This window comes from Tinamus guttatus, unplaced genomic scaffold (assembly GCF_059628265.1).
Source record: "Tinamus guttatus ecotype Peru unplaced genomic scaffold, ASM5962826v1 Tinamus_guttatus_pri_ptg000402l, whole genome shotgun sequence".
NCBI lineage: Eukaryota > Metazoa > Chordata > Aves > Tinamiformes > Tinamidae > Tinamus > Tinamus guttatus.
In genome coordinates, this window is record NW_028288936.1 from 826531 (window position 1) to 849231 (window position 22701).

Sequence of the window (22701 nt, forward strand, 5' to 3'; positions counted from 1 at the left end):
TTGGTAGCTCCACCGTGTGAGTACCTGTCTTACCTGTCTTAGTATACAGGCATGCTGTTTAAGCAGCGCAGAAACATTCAGTAAAATGAGACACTCCCCAACAAACAGTTACGGAAATCGGTAACATCCTGACTTAACTCTTCATCAGATCAGTATTTCAGGGAAAAGTAGATGTAGGATCATTTTCTGAAGACTTTTTTGAGCTGCTTAAAATAAAAAATTCAGGACTTAGGCTCATCTGGTGAGAATCACTGAGAACTTGTAGTCAATGTATCTAAAAGATCTCACCTGTTGTAGTAGGCCATTTGGTGAGAATCCAAATTGCCGACGGCCTTCACATACGTGGTACAAAGCAAATCTACAATAATGCAGCTGTTACTACTGCCTAGGGAAGTAGCTGTGCTTTTGAGCAAGTGTGACTTTGGAGGGGTCTTTGAATGTATTCACGTGTACTCTATTCTGTAAGAGGTACCAAGGCTCTGGGGACAGAAGTCTCAATTTCCACACAAATTGCTCTGCCACAGATCCTATAACAAAGGAACCTTTAAGCAGCTCTAATGCTGGAACACCACAGAAGAAGAATATGCATTATAATGCCAATCTGTTCTGTAATACCATGATATTTCTTTGAGCTTTCTGTAAGTTATACATGTAGTTAATGTCTAATTCTTTGATACTAAAATATTTTAGTATTATTTTTAGAAGATAATATTAAAAATAATTCTTTAATGAACATTTCTCATGGTTGGGTGTTATTGTTTTTTTTTTTCTTTTTGCTATGCTCTCAGAAAATGTCATGATTGGAAACTAGTTCGATAAAAACACAATTCATCATGTAAAAGGTCTGGATGTCTCAGTAACAGTAAGTATCTAAGGCACTGCCTGCTGAGGGAAGGTTTCACTTACTAGGACTCAACATGCTATGTGACAGAGCAGTTACTATAAAACTGTACTTCTTTTTATTTCTGAAAAGCATGGCAATGATAGCACCATGGAATTTCTTAGGTTCTCTAAAGGTATCTCTGCGAGAAAACTGTTTTTTATCCTGTACAGGGTTCAGAGAAGTAGGTAACCGTAAAAAGTATTTTATTCACTAAAGTGATGACCTTTCATGATAAGAGTCTAGTAATTTTACTCATCAATATATTGTTTTTTGACGGTTTGTAGTACTGAAATGTATAGGACAGTTCTTTGGGTCCTTTTGATGACAGGACTTGGGCCCATCTTATTTCCCTGAAGTCACTCTAAAGAATTGTGCCAAACTGATCTGATTCAAAGTTTTAATATGAAATTAGTAGTGAAACTGCTGTACCGTAGCACTAAAATGAACCAAGCATCAGTGCCTTAATATATTTTCCAAAGTAACTGAGTATCAACAGTACATTTTCTCATCAGTCACGAAGTTCTTTACGCATTTTCTTTCTGGGTTATTTTTTGATGGGGCATGTTGAATTTGGGCAGAGACTGTTACTAAGTAGCATAAGGATTTTGAGAATGAGTATGCTGTGATAAAATATATTCCACGGGTGATTTTCCATTTAACCATGCTCTCTCTCTCTCTCTCTCTCTTTTTTTTTTTTTTCAGCTTTGTCCATTTTGCCATTAATCCCTGGTAACTGTCAAGCTACTGGGGAAAATTACTTTCTTGAATAAGAGCAGTTTGGGTGTGAAGGGACCTCAGGAAGTCTCTAGTTCAGACTGCAGCTCAAAGCAGGGTCATCTGTGGGTTCAGATCAGGCTGCGCAGAGCTTTGCTGGTTGGATCTGGACAACCTCCAAGGCAGCACTGTTCTCATTTTTGACTGCACATTAATTCACATTAATATGAATATTGCATTACAATGTTAGTAGCAAATGGGGTTCTTTCTGTCCCAGGAAGAAAGAGACCATCTGAGATTTTAGCTCTACTGTAAAGGCTTGGTTTTTATTATCATTTGAGTATAAAAACGCAGAAGTACCTCAGTTCTAATTAGAAATATTAAAGAGTACATAAAACGTGGCTAATAGAGAAGAAAATCAAAAGCAGTAATAATAATCATAGTATTAGTATATTCTAGAAGCATTCAGGTTATATAGCAATAAGGACATAACATATGAATATAAATGCTTTATTATATAAACTTTACTTACATTATTTTAAAATGATGCTAAATTATCTTTCTCTTAATATTTTTAACATATTACTATTTTCTACATAGTGCAGATTTCCAGTTTCCATTTTCACTTTATTTTTACAATCCATTTTATATTACAATATTTACATTAAAATGGCTAATAAACTGAGCCTATACTGAATAAAATGAGTGTTTCTCACTAATTCCTATATACACATATATGTCTGTGTGTATATGAATATATATATTATAGAAAGTTTTCCATATTGAACTGCATAGTTTTAAAGAAGGGAGACTTTGTCTCTTACAAACTTCAGCCTCTCAGTTACATTTGTTTTAAACTGTTGTTAAGTTTTAAAAGTTTCTCATAATTTTAATGAATTGTTTACACTTAAACCTGTGTTCTTAAAATAATTTTCTGTCTAGTCAGTACAATTATTGTATTTGCTTTCAAATTGAAGGAACAAATATGTTCCTCAAAGTTCATATATATTATTTAAGGACAAAAAATAAAATTTAATGAAAACGGATATCTCTAAAGTCTTAGACTATTATTATATTTATTCACAATGGATTAATGCCAGCAGCATATTTAGCCCAGTTTGCTCAGAGATTATTAGAATACAAGTGCTGAATTTAAAGAGTGATTTTAGAATGTAAACTTAAATTTTGTCTATAAAAACTGTATAAAAATATTTTGAATTAGTGGTTGTTAATAAGAACATTTAAAATAGCAGCTATTATTTGGCAAGCTATTTTCTTTGTTATAGTTAACAATTCAAAATGAAGTCTTTAGTTCTCTCTAATTTATTTACTTTTCCTGTGTTACTGGTGTTCTTTTTCATCTTTCAGTCTATTGTATCACTCATTATTGCAGTGATTGTACTCTGTATTCACAGCAATGCTCACAATATCCTTTCAGATCAGAAATGACAAAATATATATGTGCTCTGCAAATCTCTGAAATGTTTAGAGCTAGCAGGACTATAAAAGTCCATTTTGTCTGTTGATAAAGCTTTCCAAGTAAACGCGGAATATGGAGATTCTAACAGAAACAGAAGTTTCTGTTCTTTCCAAGAACAGAATCCAATCTTTATATCTCATGTTAACAATTTTTTAGGAAACAAGCACAGAGTTGTACTACCCTATCCCGAGCACAGAGTTGCACTGCTCTAGCTTCCCAGTCCGTTTCCTGCAGTACCAGAATTCATCAGAGAGTACAATTTTGGCACTTTTGGCTAGCAACCAGATTTTCAATGCTGACATTTAACCATCTTTTTTTTTTTTTTTTTTGTCTGACTGTTCTTTTGCTGGTCCGTCCAGACTCTTTGCTTATAAGTAAGCTGGATTTTCTCCCGTTTTAAGTGCCAGACAGTAATAAAACCTCTGGGCACAGTGAATACTGCCATGCCTATCGTAAAATTATTATTCTACCACCTGTGGAGCAGCAGAATTACTTTGATAATTATGTTTACATCTTATATTAAAAGTAGACTTAATTTCCCCTAACATTAGCCATCTAGGAACTAAGCACCTGCTCTGAATTACTCATTCAGGTTTCTCTGCAGTCACTGCCGACAGCAGGGAGTGTGCAAGTGTGATGTCTAAGATAGATAGATGATGCAGGTTACCCTTTGAAGCTGCTTTTCTCTTCACTCATTATGGAGGGAGTTTAGACTTCTATTTTAAACCGCTGCTTAATTTTTAAATGATTAAAATTAGTGAGATATGTCATACTCCGGCTTCCCTAAGATGGTATTGGCTGAATTCTGCTGTCCTTCCTTGGCTGCCGCAAAGAATCCTTGGAATGGGCAGATAGATTCTACCAACAAAATATGGCAGAACCTTGACATATGTCTTACTTAAACATACACAGCCTGGAACACTAACATAAATACCTTTTTCTTGAATTTATGTTGTTACTCTGAGGGCATATTTTTTCATTAGTTCTTTATGAATTTTTTACTTGATTCTCCAAGGAGAAGTATGGAGGCCTTTGCATAAGACGAGAGGCCGCACAAGAGAGAAGCATTCATTTTCATTAATGTAGATTAATATGTAAAAGTAGTTCTAATTTGGCACTTTGATCACTATTTTACCAAGTTTGATTTTTTTTTCCTAGTCAACAAAATAACTTTTTGTGCCATTCAGTGGAATCATAGAATCATAGAATGCTTAAGGTTGGAAGGGACCTCTAGAGGTCATCTATCACCTCAAATATTTTTTGACTCAAGATATATAGCAAATTTAATTCCAATTCTATAGCATCTTTCTGATATATTCTCATTTATTATAAATATTAAATATATTACATAGTATCTAAGTTAATCTTCAAGCAAGTTACAAAAAAAGCAAAATATATAACATACATGTTCTGCCACAACCTGATATTTCTGAATTATGTAAATATTCTTAAAGAAGAGAGACAGAAAGTGATCTCTGTTTTTTTCTTAAATTTTCTGTGTAAGCTTAGAAATATAAGGTTTTTTTGAAGAATGAAAGGGGAGATATAAAATGGGTCTTTTCCAATACTTGTCTTTCAAAGCATGATTTTGTAATCACTTAATGATATATTAATTTTATGCACTCAGTCGTCTTTCCCATGATCAAGTAGTAGGTTTTCATTACATTTTACATTTCCATTACATTCATTGAGCAGTTCAGGCAAAAAGTAATTCAATATCACTATAATAGTAGTTGGTGTCTGATTAATAAGGACAGATCAACAATGTGTAGGAGAACTTATTTAATTACAAGATGTTAATCATCTAAAGGAACTATTTTTTTTCCTTCCTGAATAAATTATGAAGTAGTGGAAGCTCATGTAAATATGAGCTACTTACCAGTCATTATTTTAACCCCTACTCTTTTTTCAGTATCAACATACCAATATGCGTCAGCCTCTTCAAATGAAAGGCTGCAGCCACAGAGGCATTTCAGGCCTGCTTCTAACGAGTTGTTACAGAAAATCAAAAGACATTCAGTGATTTTGAATTCTGCTACTGGCATATTGCTCAACTAATCCTTAAATATCTTATTAGCAACTTATTTTTTCAAACCATAATGTGATTTCCTATCAGTTTCATTTCCTTCAGTGAATGTTTTATATCTGGGGAGATGATAAACAACAGAAGCAATGGAAAGTAGCAGTAAGATTGAATTACTTATAGGTTATTTATGAAACAAATTGTTTAAACTGAGCAGTTAGAATAGAAATGACAGGTATTGACCAAAACTGTAATAAGATCATAAATGTGTATCTTAAAAATCCGTAAGACCACTAAAACTAATTTTCATGATTATTGTTTTCACATACGTCATTAGCAAAAGCAAATTACTGCATTTGAATTCAGAACCTGTAACTCTTAAAACACAGACCTGAACCTATTAAGTAAAATTGTGATTAACTAGGAAAATGAGTTTTACAAAATAAATCCCATATTTTAGTAAGCATTTGGTATCCAACCTCCACCAACAATCTACATACATAAATGCTAGCCACTTCCTTTATATATCTTCTCCTTTTTATGAGAGGAAAACTTGCTTGTAGCATAAAAAGCTAAGACCAATTTGGATAAGCAGCTATGGAAAGATCAGGAATACAAACATGATTGAGTGACAATGCAGCCAATTTATGAACAAAGATCAGAATTTCTTGTTTACCAAAAAAACCCATCAGCTTCAGAGTTGCAGGTAGGGTAAACTCAAGATGTGTTAGTCAATAATGCTGCCAGTCTGGCAGTGCTTTTGAAGCTTTACTTCACGAGAGCAGATGAAGCACATGAGCTTCTGTTGAAGCCTATGTTTTCTTTCCTAGTGCTGACATACAAGGAAAAATGCCTCTTTGATATTACATGTTCTGTAATAGAACTGATGAACTTGGCTGCTCTGTTCTTGAATTTAGATTTTGGCAACATGTTCACAAAATACCTGTTTCTGAGTAGTTTAAGTTCTTAGATGTAGGGAGGTATAAAAGATAATGGCTGTTGCAGAGACGCTGCATATGAGCGCCAGCGTCCAGAGAACATGAATATTCAGTGCCGTTTTCTGCATTGGAGGAGGCAGAACAGGTTTCAGAACAGCTTTTTAATTTTTACAGATATATGTCTGAGCATGTGACAAATGTAACCGAGGCAAGATTTGGTCGACCTCAGAATCATACAGCAGCCCCTGTCAGAGGGTTCACTTGCCTGGGGGTCCCTGTTAAACTTGGTTTCCTCAACGCGTCCCATTACAGCACAGCTCCCCAGCTCTAGGGCTGCTGGAGCGGTGGCCACAGATGGCAAAATGGACTCCAGGCTCTTGTTTCCTCTGTGCCTCCATTGGAAAGCTAAGAGAACATTGTAAAAAAAAAATAGGTGGAAGTATGTAAGTCAATAACTCACTGCAGAGAGACAAGAAATGCCTTTCATATTTATTGTGAAATGGTGAGCCTTAGGAGTAGTTAGGGATGGCTGTAATTTCAGTCTGATGGGCTCTTTGCTCCAGAGAAGAACCTTTTGTCTTAGATACTCTTTTTCCTGTCCTTCGTACCTCCCACACTTGCACAAACAGGATGATCTTACGCTATCCCTAGGTAGTGTTTGTTAATTAGTATTTTGTTCTTTGAGATGTTTAGATGGAAGACATGTGGCATTAATTTGCAGGAAAATTACAAGTGAAGAAGTATACCGCCAGAGTGGATCTCTCTTCATGACGAATTCAAAGCATTATCTGTCTTGAATCATTTACTTAAAGCCCCTGCATTTAAGATTCAGTTTGAGAACATAAGTATTACAGATAGTCCACAACCAAGACATAAATCATTTTCATTTTATATTTCTCTTGCAGGAAACCTGTGCTATTCATCTTTCTAATAACTGTATATAGAAAAATGTCCTCTTGAATGTTCATTTTTTGTTTAGCTATTTTGCTTCCAAGTTGGCCCTCAAGGCCAGGTCCCTTCTTGTCTTGCTACATTTACAAAAGTTCTCAATGTGATATATTGCAGTAAACCCATACTCAGGTGTTTATATGTATAGAGAATTCCTATATTCTTATAGATGAATATAGTGAATTATATGAGCAATGTAATTAAATAAAAACAGATTATTTTGAGTTTTCAGTAGGAATAGATAAACTTTTAAACAGCTTGAGTGAAATTTTAAAGCTTATTTGCAATTGCTCTGTTTGTTACACAGGTGATAGATGTGAAGTAAATATAGATGAATGTTTGTCTGCTCCTTGCCTCAACAATGGAAGTTGCATCGATGATGTTGGTTCCTACAAGTGTCACTGTAAGAGAGGCTTTGTTGGAACAAAGTGCGAGATAGATGTTAATGAATGCTTGCCAGATCCTTGTCTTCATGGAAGGTGGCTATTTTTATTTAACTATTATTATCTCCAAGATAATGTACTTAACAAGTAATATTTAAGATTTAATGACATGGGAAGGTTGATTAATGTAGTTTTAATTATATTCTTCCATAAAATAGAAGTATTAGCATAGTTAAAGATGACAGATGTTGCCTGTTTAAGCTAATGTAACATACTGTTATATCAGTTCCTCTTGCACTTGTGTTCATTAGCATAAAGCAGTTTTCAGTAAATGTGGATTAATTAGACTTTAATATACTTAAAAGAAAATCTTTAGCTACTACTCACCAACATGTAGAAATTGGAAGGTGTCTTTTAATGTGAAAATCTGTGTCCTTATAAAACTTCTCAATATGTATAATATACGCTTCTGAAACCTGTAATAAAAGCTAATAAGAAAAAAATCTGTGAATTTCAATAGACTACATCAAACCGCTATTTTAAAATGATAGTGAATGATACAACTAGTGCTAAATCCAAAAGTTTTGCCATCATCTGAATTTTGCTGTTTTGTATTACAGATGTATAGATCTTGTTGATGGATTTCAGTGCTCCTGTGATTCAGGATGGACCAGCTCAAGATGTGAGATAAATATTAATGTATGTCTTCAGACTTTACTTTTATTATAGGGGAAAGAGTAATATGTTACTTGAAACTCATTTAAATAACTTCTGAATGTTTCAGTTTGTTGAAAATGCCTTAAAAATTATTTTGTTTCAAATATGTTCTGGAAAGCTCATTATGTTTTACTAATATGAAACTAAATTAGAAATAGCATTGAACAAATGCTGAAGATCTTTAAAGGAGATCTGTGAGTAAAAATTCTGAAAATCCACAGAAAACTAAGCCAACATTCCCTAAAATCATTTATCCTTCAGTTTAACGTGGGTAATATAACTACCTCATTTACTCTCCTAGCCCTATTTGCTGCAGCTTATTTTTGTATTTGAGTAGTAAACCTCAGGGTGCAGTATTCTTCACTGAAAATAGGCATGCTTAAAATTTCACATTTCGGGTAATTGTGGGATTCTGTGGGATGGAACTATGGCATACAAAATACACTTCCCAATCCCTCCTCCAGGTTTAGGAGTAATTTTGCATTACTGTAGGAAAGGTTGTTGGATATTTGAGTCTGTGTCATGAAGGTTCCAGTGGTCAGCAAACCAATTCTTAGAAGATCGCTGTACCTGTCATAACAGTAAAGACCTCCTAGAAAATTGGCCACATTTGCAGGAGAGCATGGGATTCATTCAGACTTTTTAGACTATTTCAGATATTCTGTAGAATGTTTTACAAAAGAGACCTTTCAGATCTTGAGATTTGGTTCTTTTAAGTAAGAGTTTGGTTTCATGACAAGGTCTGCCTTGAAATCTGCATCTTTTTGAGTTGTAGTATTGTCTGTCTATCTGAATTGTCAGGAAAAAGTACCCATATGCTGTGCAAGCTTCTTTTCAACATCTGCATGTAGATGCCACGCCTGGATTTTGGTTTACAACTACAAGTACTAGATAGCTAAAAAAATTCTGAAGTATGATGTATAACTTTCCTCTTGGAAATGCATTACAGTCTCACACAAGGAGTAAATCTAGCAGGAACGTTATCCTCCATCTTCTCTTTAGAGAAATGAAAAGTCAGAAAATAAGTATTTTAAATCAAGAGAGTGTGCATCATGATATAATATTGCAGATCTACATGATTATCTACTGTTGCCAATGCTAACACAGAATACCCCTGGGTAATATTTTCTCTGGCAGCACTGATGATTTACGCTTTCCTCCCTTAAGAGAGAATGAGAGATTAAATGACCTGTAGACAACTGCATAAAATCATATTCAAAATGTAACCATGTTTCATACCAAGGTGTTTGAGAATGCATAGATTAGAAATTCACAGGAAGAAACAATATACATATTTATTTGACACATAAGTCTGTCAGAAGGATGGCTTCATTTTTTTTGATATTCTTTCTATTTGTATGTACTATGCTTCCCAGATTAGACTATGCTAAAGATGTCATAATTTTAAGGGCAAAAGTAATGCCTTTTGATGGTCACTCAGGCATATATATCATGCCTATGCAACCTGCAGAAATGAGCAAGGCTTCACAAATAAGTAGTGGTGTTCACATCTGGATGATAATGCTAGGCTTGTGCTGTATGATTTTTTTCTTGTAGATTAACATTTGCCATTTACTATTCATATATTAAAAAATAAAAAGGAATGCATGCATGTACATACATTTCAGCATTTCCTTGTCTTGAAGATACATATCTCTGTGTATGAAGGTGTATGCAGCTAAGCTGATTCAAGTAACTAATTTAAAAATAAAAGGTGTGTATATACTATATTTCCCTAGAGATACTCTAGATGTAATAATGTGTGATGTGAAAGAAATAGAGGACAGAGATTAGAACAGAGGAGAGTAATAGACACGGGTAAATGAATGAGAACTGCAAGACACTCCACTGTCTCCACTGCCACAAGCCCTCTGCTACTACAGAGTATGTAAATCCCAGGGGCCTGTTCCACTGATCAGCTGGTATCTTAAAAAGAAACACCTATCAAGAGTTATGCACTCTATGCTCTTGCATCGGGGATAGTTACACAGCCCAGAAAATCATAAAATGTAGGAATATGCAATTATTAAGTACACAGGAAACTAGGTTTATGACAGCCAAGAAGACATGGATGTAAGGTAGTTTGCTTTACATGTGCAAAGTTAGTGAATCTTGCAGTGTGATCTAGAGAGATTACTTGAGTGTACTGGAAAGGAACCAACAGTTGTGGGCTGTGTTGGGTTGATATCAGTGATGTAGAAAGGTGTAGAAGAGAAGTTCTTCAGGTTATTTGGGCTAGACAGGAAATTGAAATCCAGGACTTGCATGTAGCTTTATTTGAAATACTGCCAATTTCATGTGAGAACTAAGAGGCAGACAGAGATTCAATATCTCAAGCGTGAATAATGGTACAGACAAATATAATCCAAATTCATTTGAAAGTGAATTTGGGACTGGAGGAACCAAAGGCAGCTTGTACCTCTTTATAATAGACCCAGACTATTGAATGCAAATTAGAAGGGTTATGGAAAATATTTTAACTAGATGCTTGGAAAATGCTGACAAGTGTCGAATAGCATAAGAGTGACCAAACAAGCTCAATCTCTCTCATACTTACTGGGCCTTGGAAAAGAGCAGGACCTAGCTCAAGAGGTGAAAATGTCAGAGCTGCCATCTGTTAGTGGCTGTAATACAATTAGATCTATAACAGTAGCATGGGAGGAAGTCAAGTAAATCTAGTATATATAGACATTCAATTTAAGGAAAGGGAACTATTTAAAAATAAGCTAAACTTTTAAATAACTTAAGAGGAGCAGGCCAAAATCACAAGACACCTACAAGCAGCCTGGAGACCATTAAATAAGGTACTAAAAGGATAAATAAAATGTGTGCCAAAATTCAAGAGTGTATAGCAGTCCAAAACCCCTGAATGGCTTAGTGGGAAAGGTAAAGAGGCTATCACAGGGAAAGAGTGTCATTTTAATGAGAAGACTGCCCAAATGATAATAGAGTAATCCATAAAAATATTAGATCAGATGTTTACAGGAAAGTCAAAAATGTAATTTTAATGAATTCTCTAACTGGCAGTAGAAGGTTCTGTATAGTACCAAAACAGGAAGCCAGATGGGGACCTGGTGGGATTGCTTGATGGTAGCTGTGTAAGAACAGTACTGAGGCATAGTAAGGTCATAGCAAGGGAGGCTCAGGTAATTCTCTGGGTTAACTTTTACTGCTGAATATGGTGAGGAGATTCTTGTAGACGTTTGGAGCAGATGGCTGAATTTGAAGGAAATACACAGGAATTGTTAGGCTGAATATATGAGTGGGGTGTTTATGAGTCTGCCTGGGCAGGTGGCAATATCCAAATACTTCTGAAGGAAATCAAGAGTGAAATTATTGGTTCTGGTCAAGATGTGTAACCTGTTATTGCAAATAGAGATGCAGCAGATTGTCACTGTAATTCCAAAAAAGCCCCTGGGAACTACAAGGTATTTAACTCAGTGAAGCTACTTCAGTTCTGGTGAGATGATAAAGTCTGGGTTGAGGGAGCAGCTGCATAAAGATAGTCTGTCGAGAAAGAGCCCAGGTTTTGCAAAAGTAAATCCTGCCTTGTTATCTTGCTGGAGTTCTTTCTTTGTCAGTAAACGTGCTGCTGAAGAGTGTTACGTGGAATATGGATTTTCAAAATGCTATTATTGAGGTTGAACAAAAATGTTTTTAAAGGAACTAAGTTGCCGTGATACTAGAGGAGAAGCTCACTTCAGACTGAAAGCTGGTTAAAGGGTTGGAAGTGAAGAGTAAAGCTTAGTGGACACTTAGGAAAGAGAAGGGTCATCAATGTGGTCCCCCAGGATTGGTGCTGAGAATGGCTTTATTCTGCTTTTCTATTATAAGGCTAAAAAAAGAGAAGTGGACAATGAAATACTCAAGTTTAAGGAATATGTTAGCTTTTTTTCAAGTAGTCAAATGATGCACTATGGTGAGGAATGAAAGAAGGGTCTCATAAAATGGAGTAAGAAGGTGATAGATAATACTTCAGTCTAAAACAATGTTTCTAGGGGAAAAAGTAGTCTAAAACATGTCTACAGCTGAAATGAGAACTGGCAGCTACAACTTAGAAAAGAAAAACTGGAGCAATCATTGGTAATTCTCTGAAACCACTGACTCACTGTGCAGTCACAGTCCAAAACAGTGAAAAAACAGTAAATAGAGGGGAAAGTACTGGGAGCAAAAGGGAGAGCATCATTTCACTGCCAAGTAAAACCTGGGTGAACTCATATTTTGGGTGCCGTGCAGTTCTGAACCTTGCCTTTCAAGAAGGGTATGACAGGTAGAGAAGTGCAGAGGAGGGATGAAGGGGTTAGATTGCTGCTTTGTGAGAAAAGATTTAAAAGACTGAAACTATTCAGTTCAAAGAGAAGAAGGCTGAGGAGAATGTATTTAAAATTTAGAATATTATGGAAGTGGTAGACAAGCTAAAATACAGAAAAATTATTCATCAAATCCTGCAATAAAAGAACTGGGGCCTGATGAAACTTGTAGGAGAAAGACTAAGAAAGAAATTCCTTCTTTCGCAGAAGGCAGAGAACTGTTGCTGCAGAAGGCTAGTGAGGCAGGCAGCTGTGCAGTGCGTTCTACGGCGTTAGACCAAGTCCTAGGGCAACAGGTTCAGAAACAAGTAAGAAATGACCCAGTCAGGAAAGTGCTGTTCAGCATCTCTGAGTCCACAGTTCTGGATGCTGGGAGGCGCAGGGGAGATTCCATAGCAGGAACCTCTGGCCAGGTTCACATGAGCTTCCTAAACAAGCTCTTTTTTGCTGCTGCAAGACACATGACACTGGGCCAAATGGATCACTGCATTCTGCATTGACTAAAAAATACTTAATTCTTCATTGTTTTCTCTTCTTCTTGTGTCCATAATCCCAAATTACAAAGCAAGATACTGTAATTCAAAACACATTTTAAATTGAATGACTTTGAAAAACTACAGCATTTTGAAAAATGGATTTTTTTGGATTTTTTGTGCTGTCCATTTCACATAAGGTTTCATGTATATTTGGTGCACTTAAAAAATGGGGAAGTTAAGAATTATACATCCATATACCTACAAAATGGGTAGTTAGAAATATAAGCAAAAAAAATGTTAAAGGAAATACATCAATTACAATATTTTTGCTCGCTATAAAATGGAATAAAATGAAACAAAAGCAAATATACTTAATTTATAAGTTTGTTAAACAAGAAATAGACATCTGGAGCATTCATCTTTAAAAACATCTCAATATATTCTTAACGTAATTCTCAAGTTTGTACAAGGCAGCAATACGGTTGGGATTTATCTGAAACAAGGAGTGCACTTTACACTCCCATGTGGATTGAAAAGGTTATAACTTAGGGGACCTCACAGTTTGAACTAAGACTTTTGTTTTTTTTTTTTAAATCCTAGCAAAAGAAACCAGGGTCTTCTGGTCTTAGTAGCAGTCATCATTACATCAGATGATTGCACTTGTGATAAATTAAACAAACTAAACCATGGTACAGTATCTTTCAAAGGAACTAAAAGGCATATCTATTATTTGCCTCATTAATGTCCATAGCTGCTTTACCTAACCTATAAAATCATATTAACACATTAAATTAACACAGCATTTTTACATATCTTACAAAATAATATTGTATATTTAGATATTTTAGAAATCTAGGTTCGAGCTCTATTAAAGGCTGCACATCTTATTTTTCATTTGTAAAGCCTTATATTGTAAGTATGTGCAGAAACAGGTACTAACCTGTTAGACCATGCAATAGAATGCATCACATGTCAAAATAAAGATTGGTGAATAGTCTGTATGTATTTATAGCAGACAGTATCCTAGTTACTGTTTTCAATAGGTAGGGAAGGATCTGGTAGGGAATTAGGAAGGACTAGGTAGGGAATTAGAATTGTCTAATTGTCTAATTATTTTTTAAGCTGTATATGTTATTTATGCTCTGTGTAGCATCATGTGAAAAGGAGATCTGTGATGTAAGAATGAGCTGGGAAGAGGGATGTTGCCCCACTGTAACACCCGAACCCCAGGCATCAGATCTGCTACTTTGTTGCAGGAAGAATGGGTAGATAGAGCGCCATTCTGATTGGGGCTGGTAAGGAGCACCTTCATTTCGTGCTCCTTACCAAGGAGGTGGAGAACAAGTCTCTTCACAGAAAGAACAAACTGGTTAGATGAGGCCAGAGCAGCAGCTAGGTCCTGTGGCCTGCTGGTTTCTTGGAGATGGGTGGCTGCAAGGCTGGTTTGTCTGAAGCTGCCTGTGAAGGACATGGGCCAGAAAGCTGAGGGAAGCAGAGAAGACAAGGGAAAGACTAGGGTTGCTGCAGGAAAATGCTAGCCAGCACAGCTTAGTTTGGGCAGGTTACTCACTCTGCTCTGACAGAACAGTGGATTTCTATGCCGTTTGTGATAAACAGGATTGCACAAAAGAAACACCCGAATTATCTCAATTTTCTTCTTAAAAAATAAGCAATCTCCAAGGCCTGAAGTACTGTGTAATTTCTTGGACAAGAGTGCAATAGGCGTATGAGCTCACACTAGTTTGAGTTTGGAAGAGCTCTCCGGATATAGCCCACACACTGAGGCAGCAACAAGAAAGCCCTGTGCCTCTGGCTTGTGCTCAGAGAAGCCTGAGAGTCAGAGTGTTAGCTGAAGAAGAAAACTGAGGGAATCGTTTTTTTTTTTTTTTTTTTTTTTTTTTTAAGTGACTATTAGTAGAAAGTCGTGAGGAACTAAACAAAATGAGGAGAAAGAAGAGAAAGTTATCAGCACTTCTGCACTCCCCTGACTCACAGTGCTGTGGCTGCTCTGTGGGGTATGGAGATCTCAACACTCTGCTTTCTAAATGGAGTGGCTTTGCTCTCAAACCTAAAAAGGAATTAAAAGCTCTTTTTTTACTTTTAGAGGATTTGGCTTTGATTTTGAATTTTGTCGTGATTTTTTTTCGGTGTGTGTATTTTTAGTCATTTTTCTTTTTCAACATTCTCTGCCACCAAAATGCTGTTAGAATTTACACAAAATCTTCATAGGATCAAAAATAATGTAGTGAGACACTTGCTCTATGCATGTAGCAAGTACCTTGGAGTATATGATGATGGAGACAGATGCATTGGCAGTTCTGTTTCGGAACTGAACTGCTTTGGTACATTCATGCTTATTTTTTCACATTCTGTTGAAACTTGCTGTGTGTGTCTTATCTTCTGTCGATATCAGAATCTCAAATCACACCAGAACTTTTGTGCTGCCAGTACATCCAATAACCTTGCAAAGACAAGGAAAATACTGATTTCTGACTACTTTGCTGAATACATGGGTGTCCAGTGTGGCATTTGGAACCTAAACCAATCTAGTAAGGTGGGGGTCAATCTCTTCTCCTAAATAACTACCAACAGGACAAGAGGAAATGGCCTCATGTTGCACCAGGGCAGGTTCAGGTTAGGTATGAGGAAAGATTTCTACACGGAAAAGGTGGTGAAGCATTGGAACAGGCTGTCCAGGGAAGTGGTGGAGTCACTGTCCCTGGTAGTGTTCAAGAAACGTGTAGATGAGGCACTTAGGGACGTGGATCAGTAGGCATCTTGTTGAGGGGCTTAGGGTTGGACTTGATGACCTTGAAGGTCTTTTCCAACCATAGTGGTTCTATGATTCTGTGATTCACAGAATGGTTGAGGTTGGGAGGGACCTGTAGAGTTTCTATGTTCTTCTCATGATTATTTCAAAGGCTATTTATTTAAAACAAGAGGTGATACTACATAATGACACATTTCTCCAAAGAATTGCTCCTGTTGCTGCAAGTTTAAGGTAAAATAAGTATATTCTGAAAACAAATCACTTTCTAAAATGCATTATTGAAAGAACTTCATTAAAAACATTAAAATCTCTGCAATCCCTGCTTTCATTTGGGAACTGTTTGGTGAGGGGCCGTAGTTACAAGTTGGTCACTATAAAAAGAAAGACAAACCTGAAATGGCACAGGTACTTTGGGGTGCTTTTCTTTATGGGTTGAAAGAATCAAACAAGTTGGGAATTAGCTGTAGAGGCAGCTATTTCCTAATGCTGAGATGGAAGTTAGTCCCTGCTAGAATCTAAATTAACCAGCAGTGGTCACAGCTAGGTTGCTCTCTAATGTTGTTGTTCTTTCAGACTGTGGGTACCAGCACTTTGTGGAGTTGTAGCAGCCTGCCTGGTTTGGGCTAAGTGTGTTTGCAGGATTTTCAACACAGTTGTTTTTGTTTGCTGAAACAATTCTCTTGCCTGAGTGTAGAACAGTGCAGAATATAAGTAAGTGCTTTGGTAACAGAAAGTCTGTTTTCCTGATTGTTTGGTGATGAACTTTAACTGCAGTGAGCCAAATATACTGTACAGTAATTGCTGTGATTTCTGTCTTACAAAACTGTCTTTCTTATGTTTGTCTAAAAAAATAATTCTGGTTACTGTGTGTGGTCTTGTAAAATGTTGCTGGAGCACTAAAAAAAGGGTTTATATTAAATTTCGAACATGGTATGGTTGTAATGGCATATTCAGAGCTTTGAAAATTCTTTATAGCTTTGAACCTATCCCTTACAACTCTGATGATTTGGGGTATTTTCACAGTTATTCTTTATACTCTGTCTTCTATTAATTTGGTAGAGATTTTGTCTATTGATTTGATAGATTTTGCTTATATTCTGCTAAGGAGTGAGGCTATAAAAATAGAACTAATACAGATACAAGTAAATGCAAATTAGAAAACTAGATGAAAGAAGTTACTGGAATAGGAAAAAAAAAAAGCCAAGAAGTTTAATTTGTGGATTGAGATTCCTTAAAACAAAACAAAAAAGTCTTATATTTCACAGCAAGTCTAATTAATATAGCAAAAGACTTCAAGACCCTAGACATAGGAGTTTTGGCAGTCTATGAAACTATCCTCATCTTCCTATGGGATGTGTAATTCAATTAGTTCATGTAATGCTCTCTAATAAATCATCCTATATACACCCAGCTGGAGAGCTGATAGGAAAACATGTTGTTTTCTCATAATTCCCTATGGATATCTGAATTTGCATTCTGTCAAAGCAACTGCAGTACCTGCAGGAAATTTAATAAGTGCCCTTGGACATCCTTAAGGAGTTAACCCTTCTAAAGTGAAGGAAATGTGAGAATAAATTAGCTTTTAAAATAGTGGCTCGAGCTAGCAAAACATAAAACTTCTTTAACATACAGGCAAAAACCAGGGTAAAGTGTCACTTTTGTACAATTAAACTCTAATGAACTCTGTAGTAAAACACTAATTTGCTGCTAGTTTGCATGGTTTAAATTTAGTGATTTTCACATAAGCTTTATTAGTGAATTGTTATTAATTAATTTGTTGGTGAGTTGTTATTATGTGAACACATGAAAATGTCTACATGTTTCTATTTGCAGTGATGCATAGTAATTGCTAATCAGAAAGTATCTATTTGAAAAGCACTGTTTGATAAAGGAGAATGTACTTGTTACTGTAAGCTATCTATGTATTCAGTCCAGAATTGTCTTACAGGCACAGCTTTTTTACTGAATGCTAGACCCTACTACAAAAACAGAGCTAAACAGGTAGAATAACATAAATGATAACTCAAGACTATGCTTTAAAAAAATAGTAAGGGAATCATGAATAGGAAGCATATTTATGCCTATAAGGCTAGTTACATAAAAATACACTTGTGTTTCTCCAGGATTAATAAGTAGGAGCAAGCATGCTTTTAAGGCTGAGTATGAGGATCGAAGAAAGGATCTTGTTTAAAACAAAAACCCCAGTTGGAGGCTTTTGTGTTTCAGGCAGTAAAGTCCACCACTCTCTCTGTAATCCCCAGACTAACTCCTTGGTCTCTTCCTGGTGTTCCTTTAGGTATGAATGAAGGAATGATGCAAACGTAGTCAATTTGTTATAATTTATCTCCTCAGGAATGTGAGTCTGTTCCCTGCATTAATGGAGGTTCTTGTCAAGATTTGGATAACGCTTTTGTTTGTACTTGCCTCAGTGGATACACTGGGGAATTTTGTGAAGTTGATATTGATGTTTGCAATGAACCTGCACTGAACTCAGCTGTCTGCTACAATGGAGGCGTGTGTGTGGATGGACCTGGCAGAACCTTTCATTGCAGGTTAGTAAAAATACTACAACTGTTGCAATTAATATACACTGATCAGTTAAGAATTTTGGGCAGTTTTATTACATGCAGTATGTTAAATCAATTGAATTTAATAGCACTTCAGCAGCGTGGCAGATGATTTAAAAAAAGTTTTAAAGTAATCAGGGTTAATTATTTCAGTTTTCTGATGTTACGTTCACAGATTCACAGATTCACAGAATGGTTGAGGCTGGAAGGGACCTCTAGAGATCATCCAGTCCAACCCCCCTGCTCCAGCAGGGACATGTTGATTCATTTTAGACATCTGCAAAACTTGGAAAACTACATTCTTAATATTGAAATTATAAACAATAGAAAAATCCTTAATCACTTACAATGAAGTAAATAACTCTGGTACTCAAAAAATACTGTTATCTGAAATTACTCAATCTTTCATGTCATGCACTTTACCTGAAAAAACTTTTAAGAATTCCATCTTTAAGTGTTCAACCTAAGCTCTGAAAATTGCCCAGCATCATATTATGAATATGTTCATAGTCCAGTATAAATATGTTCATAGTCCTGTGCTTTGTTCTTAAAGAGAAACAATGCGCAGCAAGTGAATTTGCAACCAAATCTAGATGAAAAGTAGTTTGCGTATTGTGTGTGTACAGACATATATTCAAAGAAGTCTCCTATGGTTTATCATTCTTCCGACTTCTTAAGGTTTCCACCTAAGTACGGGCTATCCTTAGCATTTATATGCATGGACTATTGCAAAGCTCCCTTAAAATTAACCTTCCACATTTTTAATACGTTTTAATTAGTCTAGTATGCCTAGTGAGTATATCAGCTGAGTAATATCTAAATTGAATTGCTACATTTATAGAAATTTTAATATCTTAACAAAAATATTTTTAATACACATAGTATGAGGCATAAATATCTTACGTAACTACAATCATCTGTTTAACATATTAATTTTGTTTTGTGGCCAAAAGTGAAAGTTAAGGACAACACTTTTGTTGTTAAAAATAGGAGCTAATTTTGAGGTGATAATAATCATTACTTGTTGCATGTAATCATTTGACAGCTTTATAATGCACATTTTTAATTAAACTACAAAAATTATGATTTAGTAATGGTCTGTGTTTTCGTCACACTCATCAGTGGCACTGAAATAAAGATAGGCTTGAAGGGTTGTTTCCTGCTAACCTGTGTTCTCCATCTTCTTAATAAACATAGGAAGCTAGCGGAGAGTTTTAGAATGTCTCAAAGTACCTGAAGCAGACTGAGTATCTTGCGTGTGAAAACCAGCATTACTGAGGTGTCCCTCTTTTGCCACTTTTATTTTGTCACTACGCTGCTAGAACCTTGTTCTTTTACTGTGCTTTGCTCTTTTTTTATAAGGTGCCCGGGCAGTCATCATCAGTGTTAGTTGAACGTCCAAATGTTCTGAATTTTGTTTCAAAGGGTTTTCCAAACTCTCGTGTCTTCATTCTGTGAGGCTAGAAAGCTTGGGAGAAAAATGCACCAGAGACAGTAGAAGTTATTCTGTGCTATTAGTACAAATGCTTGTTTACTCCTCCTGATGAACTTGCTGTGATGATTATGTTTTCTGGAGAAATTCCAATACAGAAAAAGGAAAGGGAGATTTTATTTTTAAGCTAAAAATTTAAATTCACCTATGAGAGAAGGAGAATGAGTGTCATTCTGAGATGTCACATCTGATGAGTGTCATTCTGAGATGTCACATGTGAATGAAATACTTCAAATTTTTCTAGAAATTTTAATTAGTACTAATTACAAAATGTGAATAACAAAATTATACAAGTTTAATACATAATGCATGCATGCATTTTTTTCTGTCATTCAGGGTTAAATTAAATTTAAAGACATACCACAGAGCATACACTCAGACATTAATCTACTCAATTAGTGAATGAGGAAGTAAATGTTAGGAGGGTTCAAGAAATGCCTGAAGCTGAATGCCTGTGAGCTGAAATTGTTTCTTTTCATACATATGGTCTGTATTTTATGCATCTTTACAGTGTATCAGATGAATATCTTTTGCTTTGGAGGAAGCATTTGGAAGAGTTGCATCTTTCAAAAATAATAAAATTTATGCTGAGTTCTTACAAATACTGATACCAGTATTTGCTGCTCTCTCCTTGGAGTTTGGTAGTAGTTGCCATGGAAGAGAGCTGACAGATGTTAAAACTTCTTAATTTGGCATTAAGTTTCAGATTCCAATCAATTTCTGATTAAGACTGCTCATTTAAATGTCTCAAGACAGGCTTGCTTCATTCATTTAGATTAAAAAAAAAAAAAAAGGATCTCTGATGTTGCATATGCAGAGTCCATGTAGCCCACTACTCTGTATTCACAGAGGCTATAGTCTGATTCCTGTAAGAACAATACACAGGATACTTCCGATAGGATGCTTCCCATCATATACTCTCATAGCCTTTCCCCGACTACTTTCAGCCCTGTGTGATTTATCTTTTTATTAGAGCTCAGCCAGTCTCTTAAGTGCTTATCTAGTCTTCCCTTGAACCGTCTACAACCTGCTTGGAACACTGGGATTGGACTAGACAACGTCCAGAGGTCCCTTCTGGCCTCGGCTATTCCGTGTGGCATGAAGATCTACTTCCACTTGTATCTTCTAACTGTGGCCCCTACTAGCTTTATGTGTTGCCCTGTAATTTTACTGTGGGAAGGGAGAATGGGGAGCTGTTTGTAAGCCATCTTCTCCCTGCTTTTTGTGGGGCACTACCAGATCTCCCCATAGCCCTTTCTTTCCGGTCTGAAGATTCCTGACTTTATCAGTCCTTCCACCTAGAGAAGCCATCCCAAACTTCTGGCCATCTTCATCGCCCTTCTTCAAAATGTTTTGGTTTCTGTTCTATCCTTCCTAGCATGAAGGAACAAGAACTACACGCAACGTCACTGAGTGTGGAAGGGACCCTTGGAGGTCCTCTAGTCCACGCACATGCACACCCCGCTCACAGCAGGACAGCTGGAACGGTTTGCTCCATACGTTGTCCAGTCAAGTTCTCCTTTGCTTTCCTGCTCTAAATCTCATCCTAGTTGTGAGGTTTACCAGCAGTTGATGCAGAAGATTCCTTGTCTGGAGCACCTGGTGACTGAGTGAGCAGGTGTTGGAGCAGAACCCAAGGTGGTGGATAGTTGTTTTCTGTGGCTCTAGCATCTGGCTAGTGGCTATATGGAAAACTGGTTAGTCGGGATTTGGGTTTTCTTTGGGGCATTTTGATTTTTATTTGCTTGTTTTCCACATGTTAAAGTATTTCCTGGATCAGTTGTGCTCAAGATTTGCAACAAAATTACAAAATACAGATACTTTCCTTTTTAACTATCTGTGCTCTGAATATGTTACGGATCTTGTTTGTTGGGTGACTTATGATGTCCATGTACACATGTCACACACACATGCACACACAAATACACACAAAAAGAGAGAAATTATATAAATCATAGCAAAGTCATACCCTCTGAAGTTGGAAAATGCTATAATCAAGAGTTCTTTTCTGACATTATTCAAGTCTGGTTAAATTATCACTTCTTTCTTTACAAGACTCATGCCTCATTCATTACTGCTATGTTTATCTTCTTAACCAAAGTGTTGTACAAGCCTTAGCACACGCCAGCAAGGCTTGGCATGGGCTGTTGCTTAACTTCCTCCTGGGAAGTTTTTTGCTGCTGTCATCTTAGATACTTCTCTAATATTAGATAATGTTCTCCAAGAAATTCTCCAAAGATTAGGTAATACCTTTTAGTGTACTCAAATTTATTTAATATTAAAGATCTTAGAGTCCATTTTGGATGGCTACATGTGAACAATACTGATCATGCATGAAGTATTTTAGAAATAAGGCTTGTTAAAGAATTCTGTCATTATAGCAGCCTGCTGTGTGAAGCACCAGTCTGCTTTTTCTATGTGCTTCTTTCAACACCTGCTTTCTAGTGTGATGCATTTCTTCCACTGCCATCAGTTGTGGTAAGTTTCTAAGCTACAACCAGATGGTGAACAAAGTTGCCCTGATTCTTGGAGAGAGCTGTGGTCTATTTATGAGATTAAATCTCTGCATGCTGAGTGAGATGTAATAACTGTGCCAATAAGCTCAATATATTACGGTTTATCGAACCCCTCAGTACACGCTAAGATAATTCACATGGGGTCACTTCTGCCATGGGCTGTCACCTGCACACAGACCATTTCTATAGCCTGATACCTTGCTTATCGCCTGTTATTTCATAACTAGTGTGAAAATTAATAGAATCATAGAATGCTTAAGGTTGGAAGGGACCTCTAGAGGTCATCTAGTCCAACCCCCCTGCACACGCAGGGTCACCTAGAGCACGTGGCACAGGACTGCATCCAAGCGGGTTTGGAAGATCTCCAGAGAAGGAGACTCCACAACCTCTCTGGGCAGCCTGTTCCAGGGCTCTGTCACCCTCACTGTTAAGAAATTTTTCCTTAAGTTCCTGTGGAACTTTTGGTATTTCAGTTTCTGGCTGT

The 22701-nt window shown here is 36.4% G+C and overlaps 1 protein-coding gene across 1 annotated transcript in view; it reads left to right on the plus strand.

The window, feature by feature from the left end:
• EYS (EGF-like photoreceptor maintenance factor) overlaps positions 1-22701 on the plus strand; it is a 636352-nt gene that overhangs the window by 228892 nt on the left and 384759 nt on the right. The window contains exons 16-18 of the mRNA XM_088531218.1: positions 7294-7465; positions 7990-8068; positions 17995-18194. Coding sequence (XP_088387344.1) covers positions 7294-7465; positions 7990-8068; positions 17995-18194 — 451 coding nt within the window. The remainder of the gene's footprint in view (positions 1-7293; positions 7466-7989; positions 8069-17994; positions 18195-22701) is intronic.